At 53.1% G+C, this 17,376-nt stretch overlaps 7 protein-coding genes across 7 annotated transcripts; 3 read left to right on the top strand and 4 right to left on the bottom strand.

The window, feature by feature from the left end:
* Window positions 1–270: 270 nt before the first annotated feature.
* On the bottom strand, window positions 271–2,381 carry J4E78_002101 (uncharacterized protein; the record flags this gene model as incomplete). Its single annotated transcript, XM_049362751.1, has 3 exons — window positions 271–537; window positions 621–1,320; window positions 1,414–2,381. The coding sequence occupies 3 exons, from the start codon at window positions 2,379–2,381 to the stop codon at window positions 271–273; spliced, it is 1,935 nt and encodes a 644-aa protein (XP_049225343.1).
* A 799-nt stretch (window positions 2,382–3,180) lies between these two features.
* J4E78_002100 (uncharacterized protein) lies at window positions 3,181–3,704 on the bottom strand (the record flags this gene model as incomplete). The annotated part of the gene is made up of 3 exons (XM_049362750.1): window positions 3,181–3,209; window positions 3,271–3,655; window positions 3,702–3,704. 3 exons carry the CDS (start codon window positions 3,702–3,704, stop codon window positions 3,181–3,183), a joined length of 417 nt encoding a protein of 138 aa, XP_049225342.1.
* Window positions 3,705–4,388: 684 nt separating this feature from the next.
* Window positions 4,389–6,150, top strand: J4E78_002099 (uncharacterized protein; the record flags this gene model as incomplete). The annotated part of the gene is made up of 2 exons (XM_049362749.1): window positions 4,389–5,618; window positions 5,665–6,150. 2 exons carry the CDS (start codon window positions 4,389–4,391, stop codon window positions 6,148–6,150), a joined length of 1,716 nt encoding a protein of 571 aa, XP_049225341.1.
* Window positions 6,151–8,941: 2,791 nt separating this feature from the next.
* Window positions 8,942–10,766, bottom strand: J4E78_002098 (uncharacterized protein; the record flags this gene model as incomplete). Its single annotated transcript, XM_049362748.1, has 3 exons — window positions 8,942–10,038; window positions 10,091–10,266; window positions 10,318–10,766. The coding sequence occupies 3 exons, from the start codon at window positions 10,764–10,766 to the stop codon at window positions 8,942–8,944; spliced, it is 1,722 nt and encodes a 573-aa protein (XP_049225340.1).
* Window positions 10,767–12,901: 2,135 nt separating this feature from the next.
* J4E78_002097 (uncharacterized protein) lies at window positions 12,902–14,153 on the top strand (the record flags this gene model as incomplete). The annotated part of the gene is made up of 2 exons (XM_049362747.1): window positions 12,902–12,935; window positions 12,988–14,153. The coding sequence occupies 2 exons, from the start codon at window positions 12,902–12,904 to the stop codon at window positions 14,151–14,153; spliced, it is 1,200 nt and encodes a 399-aa protein (XP_049225339.1).
* A 790-nt stretch (window positions 14,154–14,943) lies between these two features.
* Window positions 14,944–15,990, bottom strand: J4E78_002096 (uncharacterized protein; the record flags this gene model as incomplete). The annotated part of the gene is made up of 2 exons (XM_049362746.1): window positions 14,944–15,761; window positions 15,819–15,990. The coding sequence occupies 2 exons, from the start codon at window positions 15,988–15,990 to the stop codon at window positions 14,944–14,946; spliced, it is 990 nt and encodes a 329-aa protein (XP_049225338.1).
* A 174-nt stretch (window positions 15,991–16,164) lies between these two features.
* Window positions 16,165–16,801, top strand: J4E78_002095 (uncharacterized protein; the record flags this gene model as incomplete). Its single annotated transcript, XM_049362745.1, has 4 exons — window positions 16,165–16,288; window positions 16,346–16,358; window positions 16,417–16,542; window positions 16,609–16,801. The coding sequence occupies 4 exons, from the start codon at window positions 16,165–16,167 to the stop codon at window positions 16,799–16,801; spliced, it is 456 nt and encodes a 151-aa protein (XP_049225337.1).
* Window positions 16,802–17,376: the final 575 nt, after the last annotated feature.

The raw sequence follows: 17,376 nt of genomic DNA, 5'->3' as shown, positions 1-17,376 counted from the left end.
TGTTGTGGGCGCGTCAGACCACAATCGTCGTTCCATTCCGTTGCGCCTGAATCATTTTCTTCGTGACTTTTGCCCAGTCGTCAATCCATGTTTGGGCCTCACGATCTTCTTATCAATGACTGTCCTGATCCGATTCTGGCTGCAGAGGAGGTAAGTTCAGAGCAAAAGGAATGATGAAATCCCAGAGAAGCTAGTGGATAGGACAAAACCTTCGTCCAAGCTTCGCACAGAACGGTCTCCGGTACCCGAATGAATCCAGCGTAACGTCACTCACTTGAGGCTTCTCATGTGGGCTCGCTGCTTGGTGTATGTCTCGTAGTTGCCACCGAAAACGCATTCGAGAATGCTGGGTCCGATATTCTGTCCCGAGCGAGCGGCCTGCATACGATCGCTGAGGGTAAAGTACGCTTCTTTGAAGGCATCAAAGGCAACCTGAACCTTGTGGGATCCACCGGAAATGTTATTCTCTGGGCGATTAGGATCCTGGATGGACAGGCCGTCATATTTTTCTGGGCGGCCATCGATACCATAGTTCGTCTGCGTTTGTTAGCTATGCATACGAAAGCGGGAAAAGCAGCCGGAGGCCACTGCTCATCCCACAGCGACATGGGAAGACTTACCTTTTCAATGATAGCAGGAGGATGCATCTGAATGCGTTTGCGGGATAGATCAAAGTCACCGTAGTACTTGAGGAATCCTAGGAAACATTCTCCGAGGTTGTCCGGTTTAGGGGAATGCTGAATGTAGCTGACGATCAAGCAAATGATACTGTACCCTCCAATCCCGCCAGTATGGACTTCATTCAAGCCATGCATGGCGAGAAACTGCTTCATGAGTGCCACCATGTATATCATGTCGGGGTACTGCTGCTTCCACTGTGCAAATGTCGCTTGTGCCTGCACTCCGCTCAAATTCTCGAACGAGATGTCAACTTGAAGCCTGGTGAGCTCGTCTTCGAACTTGATGATGGGAACGCGCGCAGGGATGACCAGTGCGTTGTTGTTGGCCGCCAACCTTGTGTCTTTGAGCCGTCTGGCTGCCTTGTAGAGCAGACTCTTGTTGGCCCCTCTCGCAGACATGTCGACAACAGGTTCTCCACCATTGTAATGCCTATCCGAGACATATACCAGATCCATGTCGGCCGTAGGCAAGTAAAGACCCGCAGGGAAGGAGCCGAAACACAAGATGCGTCCGTTTTCTTGAGGGAACCTGCGTTGTCCCATAGCGCTGTTAACGCGGTTGACTAGCCGGTTACGTTGTTCGTGTTCGAAGGGCTTTGGTGCGACGAAGTCATAGAAGTCGAGTATCTCGTTATGGAGCCTGTCACAGTGTTAGTCCAATAATCGCGTTGCAAGGTAGACTGCGTATTGCATAACTGCCACAGATGCAGTCGTGGAAATAAAGAGAACTTACCATTTCTCAGGTTCGCTAGCGAGATGCGCATACGGGTCGCGTGAGGGAAGCCACGGTGTTGGATTGACGTTAGGAACGGGTAGCCACTCGTCCACGACACCACTCAAATTGGCTTTGCGTTTGTTGTTGTTTCTAGCAGGACGTGGTGCCCGATGTTCAGCTACAGCAGCCTGTTGCCTATCAACAATGCTGTCAATGTGCGCGAACTCGCTCAAGGAGCCTTGAACAGCGTCGCGGCCATCGTCCTCGTCACCAAACGAGATGAAATCGTCGTTGGCAACAACTGAATTGTGTCCAGCGGCCTTCTCGGCTTCCTGATTCTTGGCCTTCCGGATCAGTTTGACAAAGTCGGTTCTCTTTCCCGTAGTCTCATCGGGAGGCGGCAAGGCGGTGTACGGGTCGGGATTGGACCATTTAGGAACAGAATCGCCATCAGCACGTTTGGTTTGCGTTCGGGCTGCCTTGGGCTCGCGAGCGTCGCCGTCGCCATCTTCATCGGCAGAATCCGCGCTCTCTACCTGCATATCTGCCTCTTCGTCGTCAGAAATGTCATCTGGGTTGTGGAACCGGTTGGAGCCGTCGGCAACACCTAGAGCGCGTTCCGGACTACCGCCGTCGCGATGGGTCAGAAGGGCGCGCTCGTGTGGGGCAGCTTTTTTGAAACCACCCCTACGGAATCCGTTTGTGTTGTTCCTGCCGTCCGCGCGAGACGAGCCTCGCGAGGCCCCACCACGACCGCGCCTTCTTGATGATGCAGAACCGGAAGGACCCCGCGGCACATTGGAATCGCTAGCAGGCGGAAAGCGGGGAGCGGGATGACTAGACTCGAAGGTGAACTGGGACTGATTGTCGTTGCGCGCACCGCCTGGTCGGTAGTTGTCGCCATCACCGCCAGTGAACGTCATGCGGTCTACAAGTGGTCGCGGGCGGTCGCGCGCAGGTCGCGACGGACGATATGAGTCTCCCATGGCGTGTCGCGTTTGTAGTGTGAGGAGGGTTTGTCGCGCGCAATTGATGAGTGGTTGTTGTGGGTGGGTGCTGATAGCGGTGGGTTGCGGAGGGATAAAGGTCTTAGGCGCGAAAGATTTGTCCAACGACAATGCGAGTAAGCCAAGACCTTAGCGCGACCCAGTGAATTTGTGGGGTGCCCGCGACCGGGACCCGGTGTTCACTGCAACTTGAATTGGTCAGTGCTTGGAGCCGTAGACAAAGTTAGTTACTGAAGCTAACGCCCTCCGCTTTTGCAATGTTGGATGAGATGTACATCCAGTCATGTCTGACACTTGCTCAAAGCTTGTGAAGCTACACATCAGACGGTATACGTACGATGAAGATATCCCACACCTGGGCACTCAGATAGGTTCTGATCTCTGACAGCTTTCTGCTGTGCCAGCTGCTGCTGCGAGGTGGTGATCGAAATCAACCTTTCCGTGGGGTATTCTTCGATTGATGGATATGGCATCGTTACATGTGATAATACAGTATTGAACACTCGCAAAGAAATGTAAGAAGCAGGAGAGTGGAGAGAGACCGAAGCGTGCTTATGCCCATCCAACCACACTCTCGATGACGAAGCGCCATCGCTTACTGTGCCCATAGAACATAGAAGGCTCAAACGCTATGCCCAACGCCCAAAATGCAACAGATTCTCCCTTCATCACTCCGTGTAGTTCGTCAGGAGCATAGTCCAGTTTGTGTGTCTCGCCCTCGAGGTCGAGTGACCGAGAGGAACCGCGGCCAAGTTAGATTGCTCCATGTAGAGCCACCTCAATCTTCTTTCGTAAACTTAGGCTTGACTAGAAGTAGGTGCACCAGGTCAGTATGTGTCTCACATGCGGTGCGTGCATGGGTACTTACACCCTTCCCTTAATTCCTTTTCGCGCTCCGCCACCCGTTGATGTCCCTGCACCTCTCTCTCTATCCTCTCTCGTGCCCTCAATATTTTGCTTTGCAGATAGAAACTTCCGCCCTTCTTCGGATCGTTTAGATCGAACAGCCTCTTGAATCGCTCCGTGACAGCCTCTATTTCGATGTTTCCCATCTTTCCGGGACCCACGTTCAGGATCTGGCAGGCTTCGTCCATGGTGATGTTCGAAGACGAGAAGGCGCCACCGCTGCCTCCACCACCTTGGCTGGCGGCTGCATATTTCTGCGACGCGGCGGCTTGACGATACGATTCGGAGACGGCGCGACCTATTATTCGAGCACCGGAGAAGACGACTTGTGTTATTATGCGGTGGGCCTGTACGTGTTAGTTGCAGACGGTGTGACAGCGAGTAGGAACATACCATTGTAAGAGATACAGAGGAAAGGAGAGTCTGTGTAATCTGCTATTCCAGTCGAATTCTATGCGAGAGCCACGCCTGTCTGTCTTGGGCGGATGGGTGCTGTTGGCAATGAGGGCATCTCCAAAAATTCTGGGTCGCCTTCCGCGCTCTCGGCATGCCTCCGCACCTGGCACGTGATCTCAGCCAATCACAGCACGATCGCAAACTGCGATCTTCGCAAGTATCCCTGCGCGCCTGACGATGGCTATAGTCGTGCAGTCCGGTCAAACATGGTAATGACGGTGATGCATCCCGTGTGCGCCCTTCGTTCAGAGTGCTTCTGGATATTGGCGCCGGGGGAGGCACCTTGAGGCTTCCGCAAGTCGCCCTCGGACTAAGACATTCACATGCTCAAAGATCCCCGCATCACTCCCGGCGACAACGTCATGTGCGACTTTGCATGACAGTTTCCAACATCTCTCGAGCTTCAGTTGTGCATCGCTGCAGGCTTCCTTCCTGTATAACAATTGAGCGTGGCTTGACAAGAGCGCGGCACTCAGCCTCCACTGCTCAGCCAGGCGATGACGCACAACCCCATGCATGGCAGCACTAGGTTGGTAACTTCCAAACTTGCAACCACACTCAAGTAAAACCGAGTTGCGCAAACAACATGCTCATGCCCACATAGAAACACCCTGGATACAGCACATGTCCACCCCTTCGAGGTCCAGCAACGATGCGTCGTCCCCGCCGCCAACCGGTGATTCGAATTCCAACCCGACGTATGCCAGCTTCTCTCCCGCCAACCTAGCCCAGACGACACCGCAAACAAAACTGCGCTCCGCCATACTCGTGCACCAGAAGTCGCCCCTACTTGCGGCTACACCACCACAGATCACTCGCGTGCTCGCTTATTCGCACCCCTTCATACTACCTCTGAACAAGTTTGCTGGGCTGGTGACATGGACGACCGGAGACCCATGGGAGAGCTTTCTCCTAGTTGCAAGCTTCTGGGCCGTCGTCATGTACGGTGATGCCGTGACAAGATACGCAGGGCCCATTATCGTCGTGTCTGGGCTGATACTGGGCATGTACACGCGAAGGTATTCTCCACTGTCATCGACCGGGTGGACAGGCGAGAAGGGACAGAAGGCGCACAAGCGCGTTGAGTCGGACACCAACATCAAGCATCACAAAAGCCTGGAAGAGATTGTGGACAGTCTGAAGCTCTTCACTTCGCGCTGCAACATCCTACTAGATCCCTTTCTACGCCTCACAGACTTCTTATCCACGCAGAGGACTGCGACGTCGGCTACTACACGTCCGGCGCTCACCGTATTGTTTATCCGAATCCTCTTCGTGTTGCCGCTATGGATAGCACTCACGCTACCGCCCTTTTATATCCTGACTACGAAGCGAGTGGTACTAGCAGTAGGCACAGTGATGCTGAGCTGGCATTCACGGCCAGCCCGCGTAACCCGAACCCTCCTATGGAGATCAAGAACAGTCCGACGTACCTGCGCCTTCATAACCGGACTAGACTTTGGCGAAATCGTGTCAGTAGATAGGAAGGGTGCGCCTCCTCTGCCACCTCGAAAGAAGAGCACGCAGGAGGTTGCAGCTTCATTGGCGGCTAAGCGTCGGCCCGAATCTACAGGCGTACGCTTCACCTTCTCCATCTATGAGAACCAGCGAAGATGGCTAGGTATCGGATGGACATCCTCTATGCTTGCTTACGAGCGAGCATCTTGGACGGATGAGCACCTGAACCCGGTTCCACCTAAAGAACAGTTCGAACTACCTGAAGTTGAAGGAGGTCAGTCGAGATGGCGGTGGGTGCAAGGCAGTGAATGGAAGGTTGAAGGCGCGGAGAAAGACAGCAAGGCTGACAAAGGCGCGTCCAAGGAGGATTCGGCGTGGATATACTACGACAATAAAGTAAGTAGAGTGAATTGGTACAACGTTCTGATTCTAACTTCAACAGTGGAGAGACGGACGAAGAGGCCAAGATGGTTGGGGGCGTTACACCCGCCGTCGAAAATGGTATCGCGACGCCGAGCTCGTCGAATCGACATCATCCACAGATACAACGCCTATGCCCACGCCCAAACCTGGCCCAATTGATACTTCCGGAGACCTTGATCCTAATCAACTTACAAAGCTGTCCTCCAATCTCAGTGTAGCATCCAGTACAGACCCTACTCTAGTCGAGGGTGATGGACGCGAGTATGCCGCATCGATAGCGTCGGATACAGATGCAGCGAGCACAAAGAGTAAACGGAGTTGGTTTAAGAAGAGGCGGAGCAAGAGTACAAGCGGTAGTGTGAGTGGCGTGACAGTCGTCAGCGACACGGGTACAAGTGGTACGCGTAGAAGTGACGAGGACGACATGCAAAGCCCTCTCGATCGTATGGCGAAGGATGAGGAGTGGAGGCTTGGTGATGACATTCGTCAGCATCTTGATATCTGAAGTAGTTGGAGCGCTTGATGATTACCTTGACTTGTTGTATGAACATAGTTTTTACATTCCTCCCTGATACGAACCCCATCGATTCCCGTCAAGTGATCTACTATACACCGGTTAAAACGACACATGTGCTGGCCAAGACCATGACCGGGAAAAAGGTAGTCGACAGATTGCTGGAGTCTCCACCTTTTCGCCGCATATCCTGCCTCTCGGTGTGTTGTTGTGGTGCGTCAATATCGATGCTTCATCCGCAGTAGGTAAGTTCAGAAATCAAGCAGATCCATTGACATGTTCACAGCACGTGGGGAGACATGGTTTTCAAATGAGTGTCCTTATTTCATGATCATATCTCATCTAATATTTCCCAGCAGTCATGGCCCTTGGTATTGGCAGTTCACCCCGATTTCCAACAGTGTTCATTGTTCCATCTCCGAATCGCTCGATGGAAGTGTTGCTGGAAGAGTTCCGAGGCTCAGGGTAGCTTGACGCTTAGTGCTATTCGGATTGTTAGTGCCATTCCAGACCGAAAGGAAGACACCGCGTCGGTATATCTCGAGATGTACTTACGGAGCAGGATCCGCATCCGCAGCTGGAGCAGTCACCAGCGCACTTGCAGGAGGAGCAGTTGCTGTTCGTTTGTTAGCCAGAGCCCCTCCATGTTCCCAGTAGAGTGTCCATCACGGTGCTGGCGCTAGCCCTGAAGCAGCAGCACACCACCGTGTGTCAAACACCAAAGTCGGTCGGAAGACGTACCAGGGGGCCATTTTGATTGGTTGGTTGGGTTGTTGGATTGTTTGGTTGGTTGGATTGTGGAAGTGTTGGAGCGTGATGAGCCATCAAGGTGCTGAGGGCAGACACTTATATAGAGCACCTGGCCACCAGCCCGCGACTTGGTAACGACTCCCTACCCACGCCGCGGTGGAGACCCTGTCACTCGAAATGGTCATGCGCGAGGCGGTGGGGTCCGATGGAGAGTGACATATCGACCTGCTAACCGCCCCATCAGAGCCACCGCCCTTCGAATTCCCGCGGTTAAGCGTACGCCACGCTCGTCTCACACCATACACAACAGACAGCTTGAAGGGGAAGACCATCTGGTTGGTCGAGGAACACCGGTGAATGGCTGGATAGCTCACCCACTGGGTGTGCTAGGTGCTGAGACGTACCGCTCTAGGCTGCCTCTCGCATATATGCCGCACTTACCGGTATACTCAACCGGGCCGGTTGCAGAGGAGCCTTCGTCAGCCTTCAAGCTGATACGAGCATCTCTCGACGGTATTGGCTATGGAGTCACTTGCCGCTGCAACCGTATCAGTGCATCGGGCTCCACGGCACCTTCGCTCTGCTCGAAGCTATAGCCTGACCACTGACAAAGAGGACGCCTCGGCCTTGACTTCCTCACCGTATTCTAGCGCTTGAGTTGACGCACTGCACGTGTGAGACATCATGCAGATCGCTTGTACCTAGGTACGACCCGCTGCTCTGGAGCCTTGAGAGCCATGGGACGGCACGGGCACAGCACCACCAACGTGGGATGATGTTGGTGACCCCTAATCCAGTGCTTACGTCTCAAACGTCCACTGGCTGCATCAGAATCGAGTGGTGGCACTGCATACGCATTCCCCGCTTCTGGGCACTATCTGATTGCGGACTTGGCAGTTCGCGGTATGTTCATGTGAATCATAGTACGGTGCATACAACTCGAATAGCGAGTTCCTAACTGTGTCCTGTTTCAGTGGGATCTTTGCTGTCAATTACATGCATGTGAATATGCCTGGAAGGACGCGCGACCGAAGTCAAGAATCTAGATCTACACCAAGTTCAAGCGCGTGATCTGATGATGCATCGATGGGTAGCGCTCAATGTAGTATGGCCGAGAAGCCAATCGCGACGGTCCGTCAGTGGAGCTATGATGCAGCTAGTGGGCAACACGTGGGGAGAAGCCTCGCATTTCACTTTACCTAGGTACCTAGGCAAACCTTGGGACCCTGGAAAACGACAAGTGACATGGTACATCATAAGATGTATCTTTTGACTACACTCAACAGCATCTAAGCAATTAGCCACTCCCCATATATGACGTAGTTTCCAATTCGTTGGCGTGTGACCTCGGGAGTTGATGGCGGCTGCGGCGGTACATGGTGAGTTGTAGCTGCTAAGTATGTCATCCCCCTAACGCCAGTGGACTCCATGCCAAACACCCACCCGGTCCCAACAACTCTTGGAAAGCAATAACATATCAACATAAGAGCGGCAGCCGCGGTTCGCTCAGACTTTGTTGCACATACCAGGTGACTAGGATCTTCTAGCAAACCTCCACGCAGAGGACGGCTCCACATGTCTTGTCACCAAGCCCATACAATGATATGGTAGTCTTACCAGCGGTACATCGACCGCGCCCCTTGATACGTTCGGACTTGACGTCCTCAAAGGACCGCACAAGGAAGGTGACGCTCATGTTGAGCGCGAGACTTCTGGTATTGACGGCGTAAGTGAGGTGGATCAGGCATGTGTTGTCTTTGGAGTGAGGCGAGAGCGTACGTAATATCGAGCTATAGTTGGGAGTCCCAATAGTGCTTGAGTGAGTGAGTGACACTTTTGAGGATCTCGATGGAAACGATGGTCTCTGTCATTTGACATGACATCTCCAGAGAGAAGAGAGGTCTTACGTATTAGACACACTGGTGGTGACTGGGTGGTGAACGTATCAGAGCAAATGCTTTTACATCTTTGAAAATCACATGCATCTAGGCAACTCATTCACCCTCGTGCGGCTGATAGATCGATTTGCCTTCTATATCCGACCTTCGTCATACACATGACCCCATATTCCCCGAATGTATTGAACCGCCTCAAACTGTTTCCTCTCAGCAGCAAGCGGATTCTTCTTATCAGCGAAAGTGGCCACATACGCTGTTCGGCTCATCTCACACATAGCAGCACCGGCGTCAAGACGTCTGGGCCCTAGCGCTTGAAGGAATTCGTCCACAAGCCATTCAAGACCACCGCCCCATGCGGTTGTTTCCGGTCTGCCATTGGGCTGCGGAGTACTTCTGAAAATCTCCATCTGTTCTGCAGTATACAGAACGAGTTCATCATCTCCGTATTGACCAATGATCTGCAGTCCTACAGAATTGAAGAATGAATCCGGGACGGTCGAACTCTTGCTCTTTTCCTTGTAAGGAGTAAATGTGGGAAGAGTGATTGCTGGCAGCCCGGCAAGACTAGCTGGTACGGTGAAGACATCGTTCATGTAGGAGTGGACTGGATCCTGATTCTCGACTTCAGCCAAAGACGGTGCCGTTGATGGAGCTGTGGGGCATATGATCACGTCCACTCCTTCTGTTTCTGCCACGGTTTCTTCGGCATCGAGCAACGGGTTTGGACTGGCAAACACCCCGTTGAAATCTTGTTGTACGAGCCTCCGAATCTTTTGTGCTTGTATGAAGTAGTTGTCGATAGCCTGGGCGCTTAGTGAAAAGGCTCCAAGGAGTATACGCCGCTGAACCTCCGGACCGAAACCTTGACCCCGGGTTTTAGCAAAGAGCACACTTTCTGGTGTACCATCGATGCCCTCGGCTCTACTTCCGAAACGCACGCCATCGTACTTTGCGAGGTTGCTCGATGCCTCGGCTGGCGCAAGGACGTAGTAGGCTGATAGTGCTTGTTGTGTTGTGGGTAACCGAATAGGGTGCAAAGTATGACCAGCATTCCACAGATGTCTGAGTTGGTCAATCCATGCCTTTCGGACAGCGGGCTGCAATGTGTCGATGTTGTAATCAAGAGGAATGCCTATCTTCAACGAAGTTGGTCGCTTCCCTATACGGAATTTTGCTCGGGTTGTGTTGGGAACGGACGTCGGATCCTGCGCATCGTGGATGTTGACCTTGGCTGGACTCAGTCAGAGATGTGGAAATCATGGTCTACATCTCTATAGACTCACAGAAAATGCTCTTCACACTCGCCACGTTCTTGCCAAAGATCCCGACAGTATCCAGAGAGTTCGCATAGGCAATCACGCCCCATCTCGACAGCAGTCCGTAGCTCGGCTTGAACCCAACGACCCCGGTATATGCAGCAGGAAGCCGTACCGACCCCCCAGTATCGGTACCTAACGCGCTGCTCGTCTCAGCACACATACTCCGTCCTCGTCGGCTGTCAAACACTTACGCCCAACATTGCGACGACGCGACAGCAAGCGCGCTTCCACCTGAGCTTCCACCCGCACTTGCCTCCTCTCCTTTGTATCTCTGCATCTTCACTGGTCCGAAGTGTGAATGTGTCGAGTGCGATCCCATACCGAATTCGTCCATGTTCGTCTTGCCTACCACCACAGCACCTTCATCTTGCAGCAGCCTCACCACCGTGGCGTCATATGGGCTGCTGAAGTCTTTGAGTATCCCGGAGGAAGCAGTAGTCTTTAGGTTCTTCGTGCAGATGTTGTCCTTTATTGCGATTGGCTTGTCGGCGACGCTGTCGGGTTGGCGGCGGAGGGTACGGGATTTGGAGGCATCGCTGCTTTGGAGGATGGACGCTTCGACGAGAGAATTAAACGCGTTGAAGTGTCTGTACTTCGACTGGTTCGCCAAGTACGTCTTCGCATGCTTGGAGAGGGACATGGAGGGTGGGGCGCATCGCCGGCGCGTTGTCGCGAGTGGGATGTCGGAACTGCACGAGCGGGACAAAAAGAAGTCGCGACGTCATGTGATCAGCCTGACTCGCGCTATCAGCATTGCCCACCTAGGCACGATCACAAGACACCAACTGACTGCCAATGCATCCCAGCTCACTCAGGAGGTAGCCCACAGACTAGAACTTCGGAACACGCCAAGAGGACTGCAAAGACCTCACTTCGAATTCTTAGATACCTAGGTAACTTCGCCATCACCCCAAGTGAGGGTTCGTCATCCACCGCGGCCACTGTCGTAGCGACGATGCGACTGATGCACAGCAATTGTTCACCGCGTGGATGCATTATCAGGAAGCAATAGAAGGACGAAAGACCATCTTGCAGAATGTTGTGGGAGGCTCTCCGAGATATGAATACTGCGAACTCATAGATGCGCGGGCATTTGATGGGTGTCTAGGAGACGAGGGCCTGGCGGGAGAGAAGCAGCTGCAGTATTTCAAGGAAAAAGGCGATCTAGCACTTGGAGAGGCGGCATACCTTGACCTTTCCGAGAAAGCCTTCCCCCGAATTGGCACGAACGAGGGCAATGAAGGCGAAGGAGAAGAGTATTAAGATCAAGAGGAAGAAGAGCCTGCCGAAATCAAGCTGCACATGCCGATGGTTTTACCCAGATGCGCACACGCATGTTCTCTTTCCAAACATTGATTCATTCAGCACATGGACCAAAGAGACGAAAAGGAACGGTGTTTGCCGATACTGAAGTAGTATTGGTTTACAGTCCTTGGATTTAACTGTGATACTAGCCGGTACGGCAGCGAGAAGCAAAGGCCCCGACTGTGTCTGAGTTCATGCTCCTAGTACATCAGAAGGTTTCTTCGAAAGAACAGAGTGCGCCTTTGACTCAGACTGCGGTCTGGTCCTGGTTCGGGCCGGTCATTGAGATCGTACTTTGGTATGGAAGATCTCTTCAAGGTACAGTGGACTCAACTTGGCTGATGGTAGAAACATCTGCAGGCTGAATGAAACTTTCTTGGAGTTTCTTTAGACCATCGCGCAGAAAACACGGCTAAGACCTGATTAGAATGGACCTGGGTTGCGGTTCATGAACAGTAGGGAGGCCTGCTAGCGCCGCAGTGCCAACGCTGCCAAGCCGCTGAACAAGATCTCGACCAGCTGAGGCTTGAATTCTAGGCGAATTACAGTTTGTCTTAGCCGGCGATCCAATCTACGCGCTCATTACCTGGTGAATAACACGGAACTTCAAAGCCAGAAACCACCAGACGGCGCATGCAAAGCTAGAGGATTGTGACAGCTTTGACGTACAGTAGCCTCGCATTGGACGCGATGTTGGACAGATTGTAACTCAGAGTCGCACCATGGGAGAGCAACCTACAGCGACAACCCATCAACGCTTCTCATTCCGTATTACATATTCAGTAAGCCCGCAAAGGGACCCTGCCAAGCTGAGAGGTATGTGAGTCGGAGGCTACGCTCTACCAAGGTACCACTCCCGCCACGGGTATGCATTCGATTGGAGCCGCCTATCGCAGCCTTGCCCTTTACAGCATCGCCATCACTGTTTCATTAGACACGCAGCGCCCTCCAAGGGTTTCTCAAACGCCAGGTCTGGGCTACAGACTTCTATTGGCCGACATGACGCAGAAGAGAGAGTTAAGAATAGGGGCACGCGACACAGTATAAGGTGCTCGCGTGCCTAAAACCTGACATCAAGGAGTGACGAAGCTCAATCTCCAGACCTTTCCTTCTCGCAGTTGACGATACGTTTTGATGGCGGAGAAGATGCAAAGCACGGCAAATGTGTCGAATGACACCAATGGCTCGTCGACACGGCCGCCACTGAAGAAGCAAGAAAGCGATAAAGACTTCGACGACTACTTTGCAAGTCTTTCTCTATAACGACTCGTACAGTCACTAATGCTGACTAGATTGGACCGCGCGATCTTGATCATCACTCCAAGGTAAGTTCTGACTGTGCGAAGGTCATGTGAGACATATACTGACTTCGTACCTCTACCTCTGCAGTGGCCTGTATTTCTCCGCGTTCATGGCAGTGTAACACCTGAAATGGTGCTGCCCTTGCTCTTTGTAGCCGGCTGGTCGAGCATGATAACTTTGATCTCGAAGTTTGTACATGACCGTACGCTAAGCTCTTGTTCTGTTTCCATCCAACGTGTATTGACCACCTCCAGTCAGCGTAAACCAGCTTTTGCTTACTGTACTTGGTTTCGTCGTCGGTCTCGCATTGAGCTTTAGAAGTTCCACCGCCTACGAGCGCTACAACGATGGCCGCAAATACTGGGCACAACTCACTTTCGCGTCCCAAAATCTTGCTCGCCTCATCTGGATACACGTCGATGAACGTCACGAGAAGGATGCCGCGCTCGGCAAACAAGACCTACTCGCCAAGATCAATTGCCTCAACTTGATCACTGCGTACGCAGTCGCACTCAAGCACAAGCTTCGATTTGAGCCTCACATGCATTACGACGACTTGAAGCACCTGGTCGGTCACCTAGACACCTTTGCGCGCGACGCCGACCAGCCAGACGCGCACAAGAAGCCAAGCATCTTCAAGACAGCAGGACAGTTCCTTGGGCTGCCAATGGCTGAGTCAAACCCGCGCAAGCTGCTGAAACGCTCTCGTGCCCCCCTTGGCAATCTTCCGCTGGAGATTCTCAACCACTTGAGCGTCTACATGAAGTCAATCTATGACAACGGAACCTTCAAAGTTTCCATCTACCAGACGCAATCCCTCAATGCACTCACCACCTTCAACGATGTGCTCGCGGGCACTGAGCGCATTCTGTCGACGCCGCTACCTCTCGCATACAGCATCGCCATTAGTCAGATCACCTGGGTTTATATCCTCCTCCTGCCATTTCAGCTGTACAAGCTCTTGGGGTACATTACAATCCCAGCAAGCGTCTTTGCGGCATACATCATCCTAGGCATTGCGCTCATCGGCCGCGAAATCGAAAATCCGTTCGGTAATGATGTGAACGACTTGCCCCTGGACGCATTCTGCCTACAAATCAGGAAGGACATCGATATCATCATGAGCAAATCGGCTCCGAGCGTTGAGGAAATGGTAATGCACCCGGACAATCAGCTTCTCTACCCGTTGAGTACTCTCGGAAGTGCAGGATGGGCGGCGAAAAGTGTAGACGAGATTAGGGATGCGTTGGCGAGCAAGCCTGGTCTGCACTTCCCTCTGGTTGACCACCACGAACACCCCAAGCCGGGTCACTCAGTCAGTACTGGTGCTCGCCGTCGGACGACGAGTGAGGATCGCGCTGAGATGGGCGAGGCCGGACATGGTAGACATAATAGCAGTGCAGGCGACGGTGGAGAGTAATTGCATAATGAGTGTAGGCTACGTCGGGAAGACAACACTACCTAGGTATGCACCTTGAATGAATGCATGTCATGCCTGTTCGGAAAGCTATGAGAAGTTATTCTCTTGTAGTTTGATCAGAGTATGCAAGCATATGTCTAGTAAAAGCCCCCCATGTGCAACAGTGCCCATCTTGCCTTTGCAGACCAAGGTTTCGTATCTGAGTCGAGTGTGGGGATCTATGTCAATGACAACATCATCGAAAATGACACGACAAGAATCTCTTGACGCTCCCTGCCGTGGTGACAGATGGACCGTGAAGTGAAGTGGCTTATACTTGTATCGTCATTTGGTGAATACGAACGTAGTGCCCCTGTGACGGGAGAGCCAGTAGACCTTACCGTAGTTTGCATGAGCGATCGTAATTATATCGAGGTTATATCCCATTTTAGTTTGCAATTCTTTCACATACGACCATAGGATCTTGAGAATTAGGCTTCCCGTCCGCTCAGCCATATACAAGCAAGATACCGGCAGATTAGTACTCGGGTGGGTGACCACCGGGGAATCCCCGCTGTTGTATGTTTTTGACCTTCTTTTTGCCGATTTGTCCGGATCAGGTCGTGCGTATCGCTCCTTCCTCGGTGTCTCGTCAGCCAAATATTTTTGCAGGATGGACATAGCTTTGCGATAGTAGCGGTTGTTCAGTCTCCTATGGCCGTCATATTGTGTATCATGTACCCAAACGCCTCGCTATGCAAATGATATACATCCCAGCTTCTTATGAGAGTGGGTTGACAGCCCCAGAACTCTACTCGTCCATCTGCCACTGGTATTCCAGCTTCTCAATGTTGGCTTTCCTATTCCTCGAATCAAACCACTGTTTCTCGAACCCGTTTCCTCGATCGATACCGTCCCATCGATGCCCTGGGCGGATGTTGTACCGGTTGGGTTGAAACGGTCCTTGGTATAGAGGCTTGCCTGTAATGCTGCGTCCAGCCTTCTTCTTGCGCAAGAAGCCTGACGCAGGGTCGTTCCAATGCCCTCGCTCCTTCAGCTCGTCGTTGAGCTCCGCATCGTCTGCGTATCGGGCGATCGTCATCGTCTTCGCGTCCTGTAGCTGTTGTTTCCTGCGCTCTGCATCTGCGTTTTGTACGTCTCCGCGCGCTGCCTTCTCCTTCTCGCGCTTCTTGCGTTCCTCTTCTTCGGCTTTCTTCCGTGCTTCTGCGCGCTTCATTGCGACGTTGATTATGCGACCGCTGGCGTCTCGGTAGATGGTCTCCTGCGCAGCGCTCCCCATTTCCTTTGCGGCCTCTTCGGCTTTGCGCTTCTCCTCGTCTTGTTTCTTCTTCATGGCTGCTGCGACCTCGGCAGCGCTTTGTAGACCTGCTTTGGCGCCCGACTCCATCCTCATGACACCGTCTGTGTCTACCATCTCCGGCGCTTCATCCTCCGCTTCAGCGGCCTTCTCGCGATCGGCGGCGGTCCCTGCTATGATTGCATCTGCGGCGGCAGCGTCGGCAGCAAGTTGTTCGGCGTGTGAGGGCGCGGCGACGCCTACGGCTGTCCATGTTGCGGCACTGGTGCCTTTGGATTTCTTCTTGGATTTCTTGAAAGTGCCTCCACCGACTAAAGGGTTATTGTTAGTCGAGTCTGCACGAACTGTGGACACCAAGATTCCCGTACCTATCATCGGCGCATCCTCGTCGTCCTCGTCTGCTTTATCTTTCCAGCCCAGATTGTCATCGTCGTCGATGATAAGTCCGGTGTCCTTGTTCTTCCTCTTGCGCTTTTTCGATTTCTTTTCTGAATCTGCCGTGAGGTAGTTCTTAGCCAGATAGTCGGCGAGACCAGACATGTTGAGGTGAGGCGTTGGTTGCGGGTGATGCTGCAAGGCCAGTCGCGAAGCTCGATACGGAAAGTTGAAGGCTTGGCGCGCGCATGCGTTCCGCATCACGTGCTCTCGTGTTGTCGCGTCCACGGTCGCTCGGCTTAAGCAGCCGCACTCAGTCACCCTACATCTCGGATCATCATGGCACCAGGAGAGCGCTCAGAAGAAGTCTGGCTATGGTACACAGCGGTATACGAAGCGATTCAAGAGGTGCCTTCTGGCAAGGTCACTAGCTATGGTCATATTGCCAGGCTGGTAGGGAAGCGTGCGTTGTGTTCCCAGATGACGAGGTCGACTTGCTGACGTGTTTGTCTGATCATAGCCGAATGTCCAAGGTATTACAGCGGCACCATGACCATCGTGTCGCAGCATCACTAACGCATGACGTCAAAGACAAGTCGGAGTTTGTCTCAAGAACTTGCCTTCGCCATCGGCCGATAGCAGCAAGAGTTCAACGTTCCATAGCCGCAACGTGCCTTGGCAGCGCGTGATCAACGCCAAAGGCGGTATCAGCCCGAGGTCAGCACTCCTTGTCACTATAACAAGACTTTGTTGGTTGTTGTTTGATTGCTGACTGGAACAAAGAGGCCCGAGCGCTGCTGCTCAGCAGGCGGATGCTCTGCGGAGAGAGGGAGTGGAGGTCAGACAGGATGCCATGGGCCAGTACACGGTAGATCTCGGTACATATGGCTGGTTCCCTGATGTCCTCCCAAGCGAGGCTGGCTTAGTTGAAAGTAGCGACGAGGAGGATGAAGAGGCGGCCGCGTACCACACTTGAAGCGAGCGCCTGAGGATGCACCTGGAACGGCTGCCTTAGTCAACCATGCCACTCTAGACACGTTAATGTTCCAAGATAGCTGATTGACGGAAGGGCGTTGCATTGCCATGGTATGGGGTACATGTCTTGGCTGGTTCGTAGCAAGCCGCGCACCCGCGTTAGATGGTGGGCTAGACTAGCAGCCGGGCACAGACGCGGCGGCCGAATCCGGGCTCTTATCAGGGAGCGTGGTAAAGGGCGTCATCTAATAAGCTGCGATTGTTGGGATGCATGCCGTGACTGTTGCTGTCTGAGGTGTGGAGGCTCGATGTGGGGTCGGCGATCGGAAGCTGGAGCGACAGCTTGGGGCGCTTGCGAGCTTGAGAGCTCCAGGGCTGGGAGCTTCACGCATATCCATGCACACCAACCAGGACACAGCAGCCTCCAACTCGCCCACGTTGGCCGCCAAAGGCGTCTGAAACCGCCATGATGGCATCATGGGCAACAGCGTCAAACCGGCTGCGCATCGGGCTAAAGCGGGCAACAGGCCTCGGCGAGTCGGAAGCTGGAACCTAGGTCATGAGCTCCCACCCGTC

The sequence above is a fragment of the Alternaria triticimaculans genome (assembly GCF_023758025.1).
Source record: "Alternaria triticimaculans strain BMP 0046 chromosome Unknown scaffold_2, whole genome shotgun sequence".
Classification (NCBI taxonomy): Eukaryota; Fungi; Ascomycota; class Dothideomycetes; order Pleosporales; family Pleosporaceae; genus Alternaria; species Alternaria triticimaculans.
This window is presented reverse-complemented; position numbering and strand designations above follow the sequence as displayed.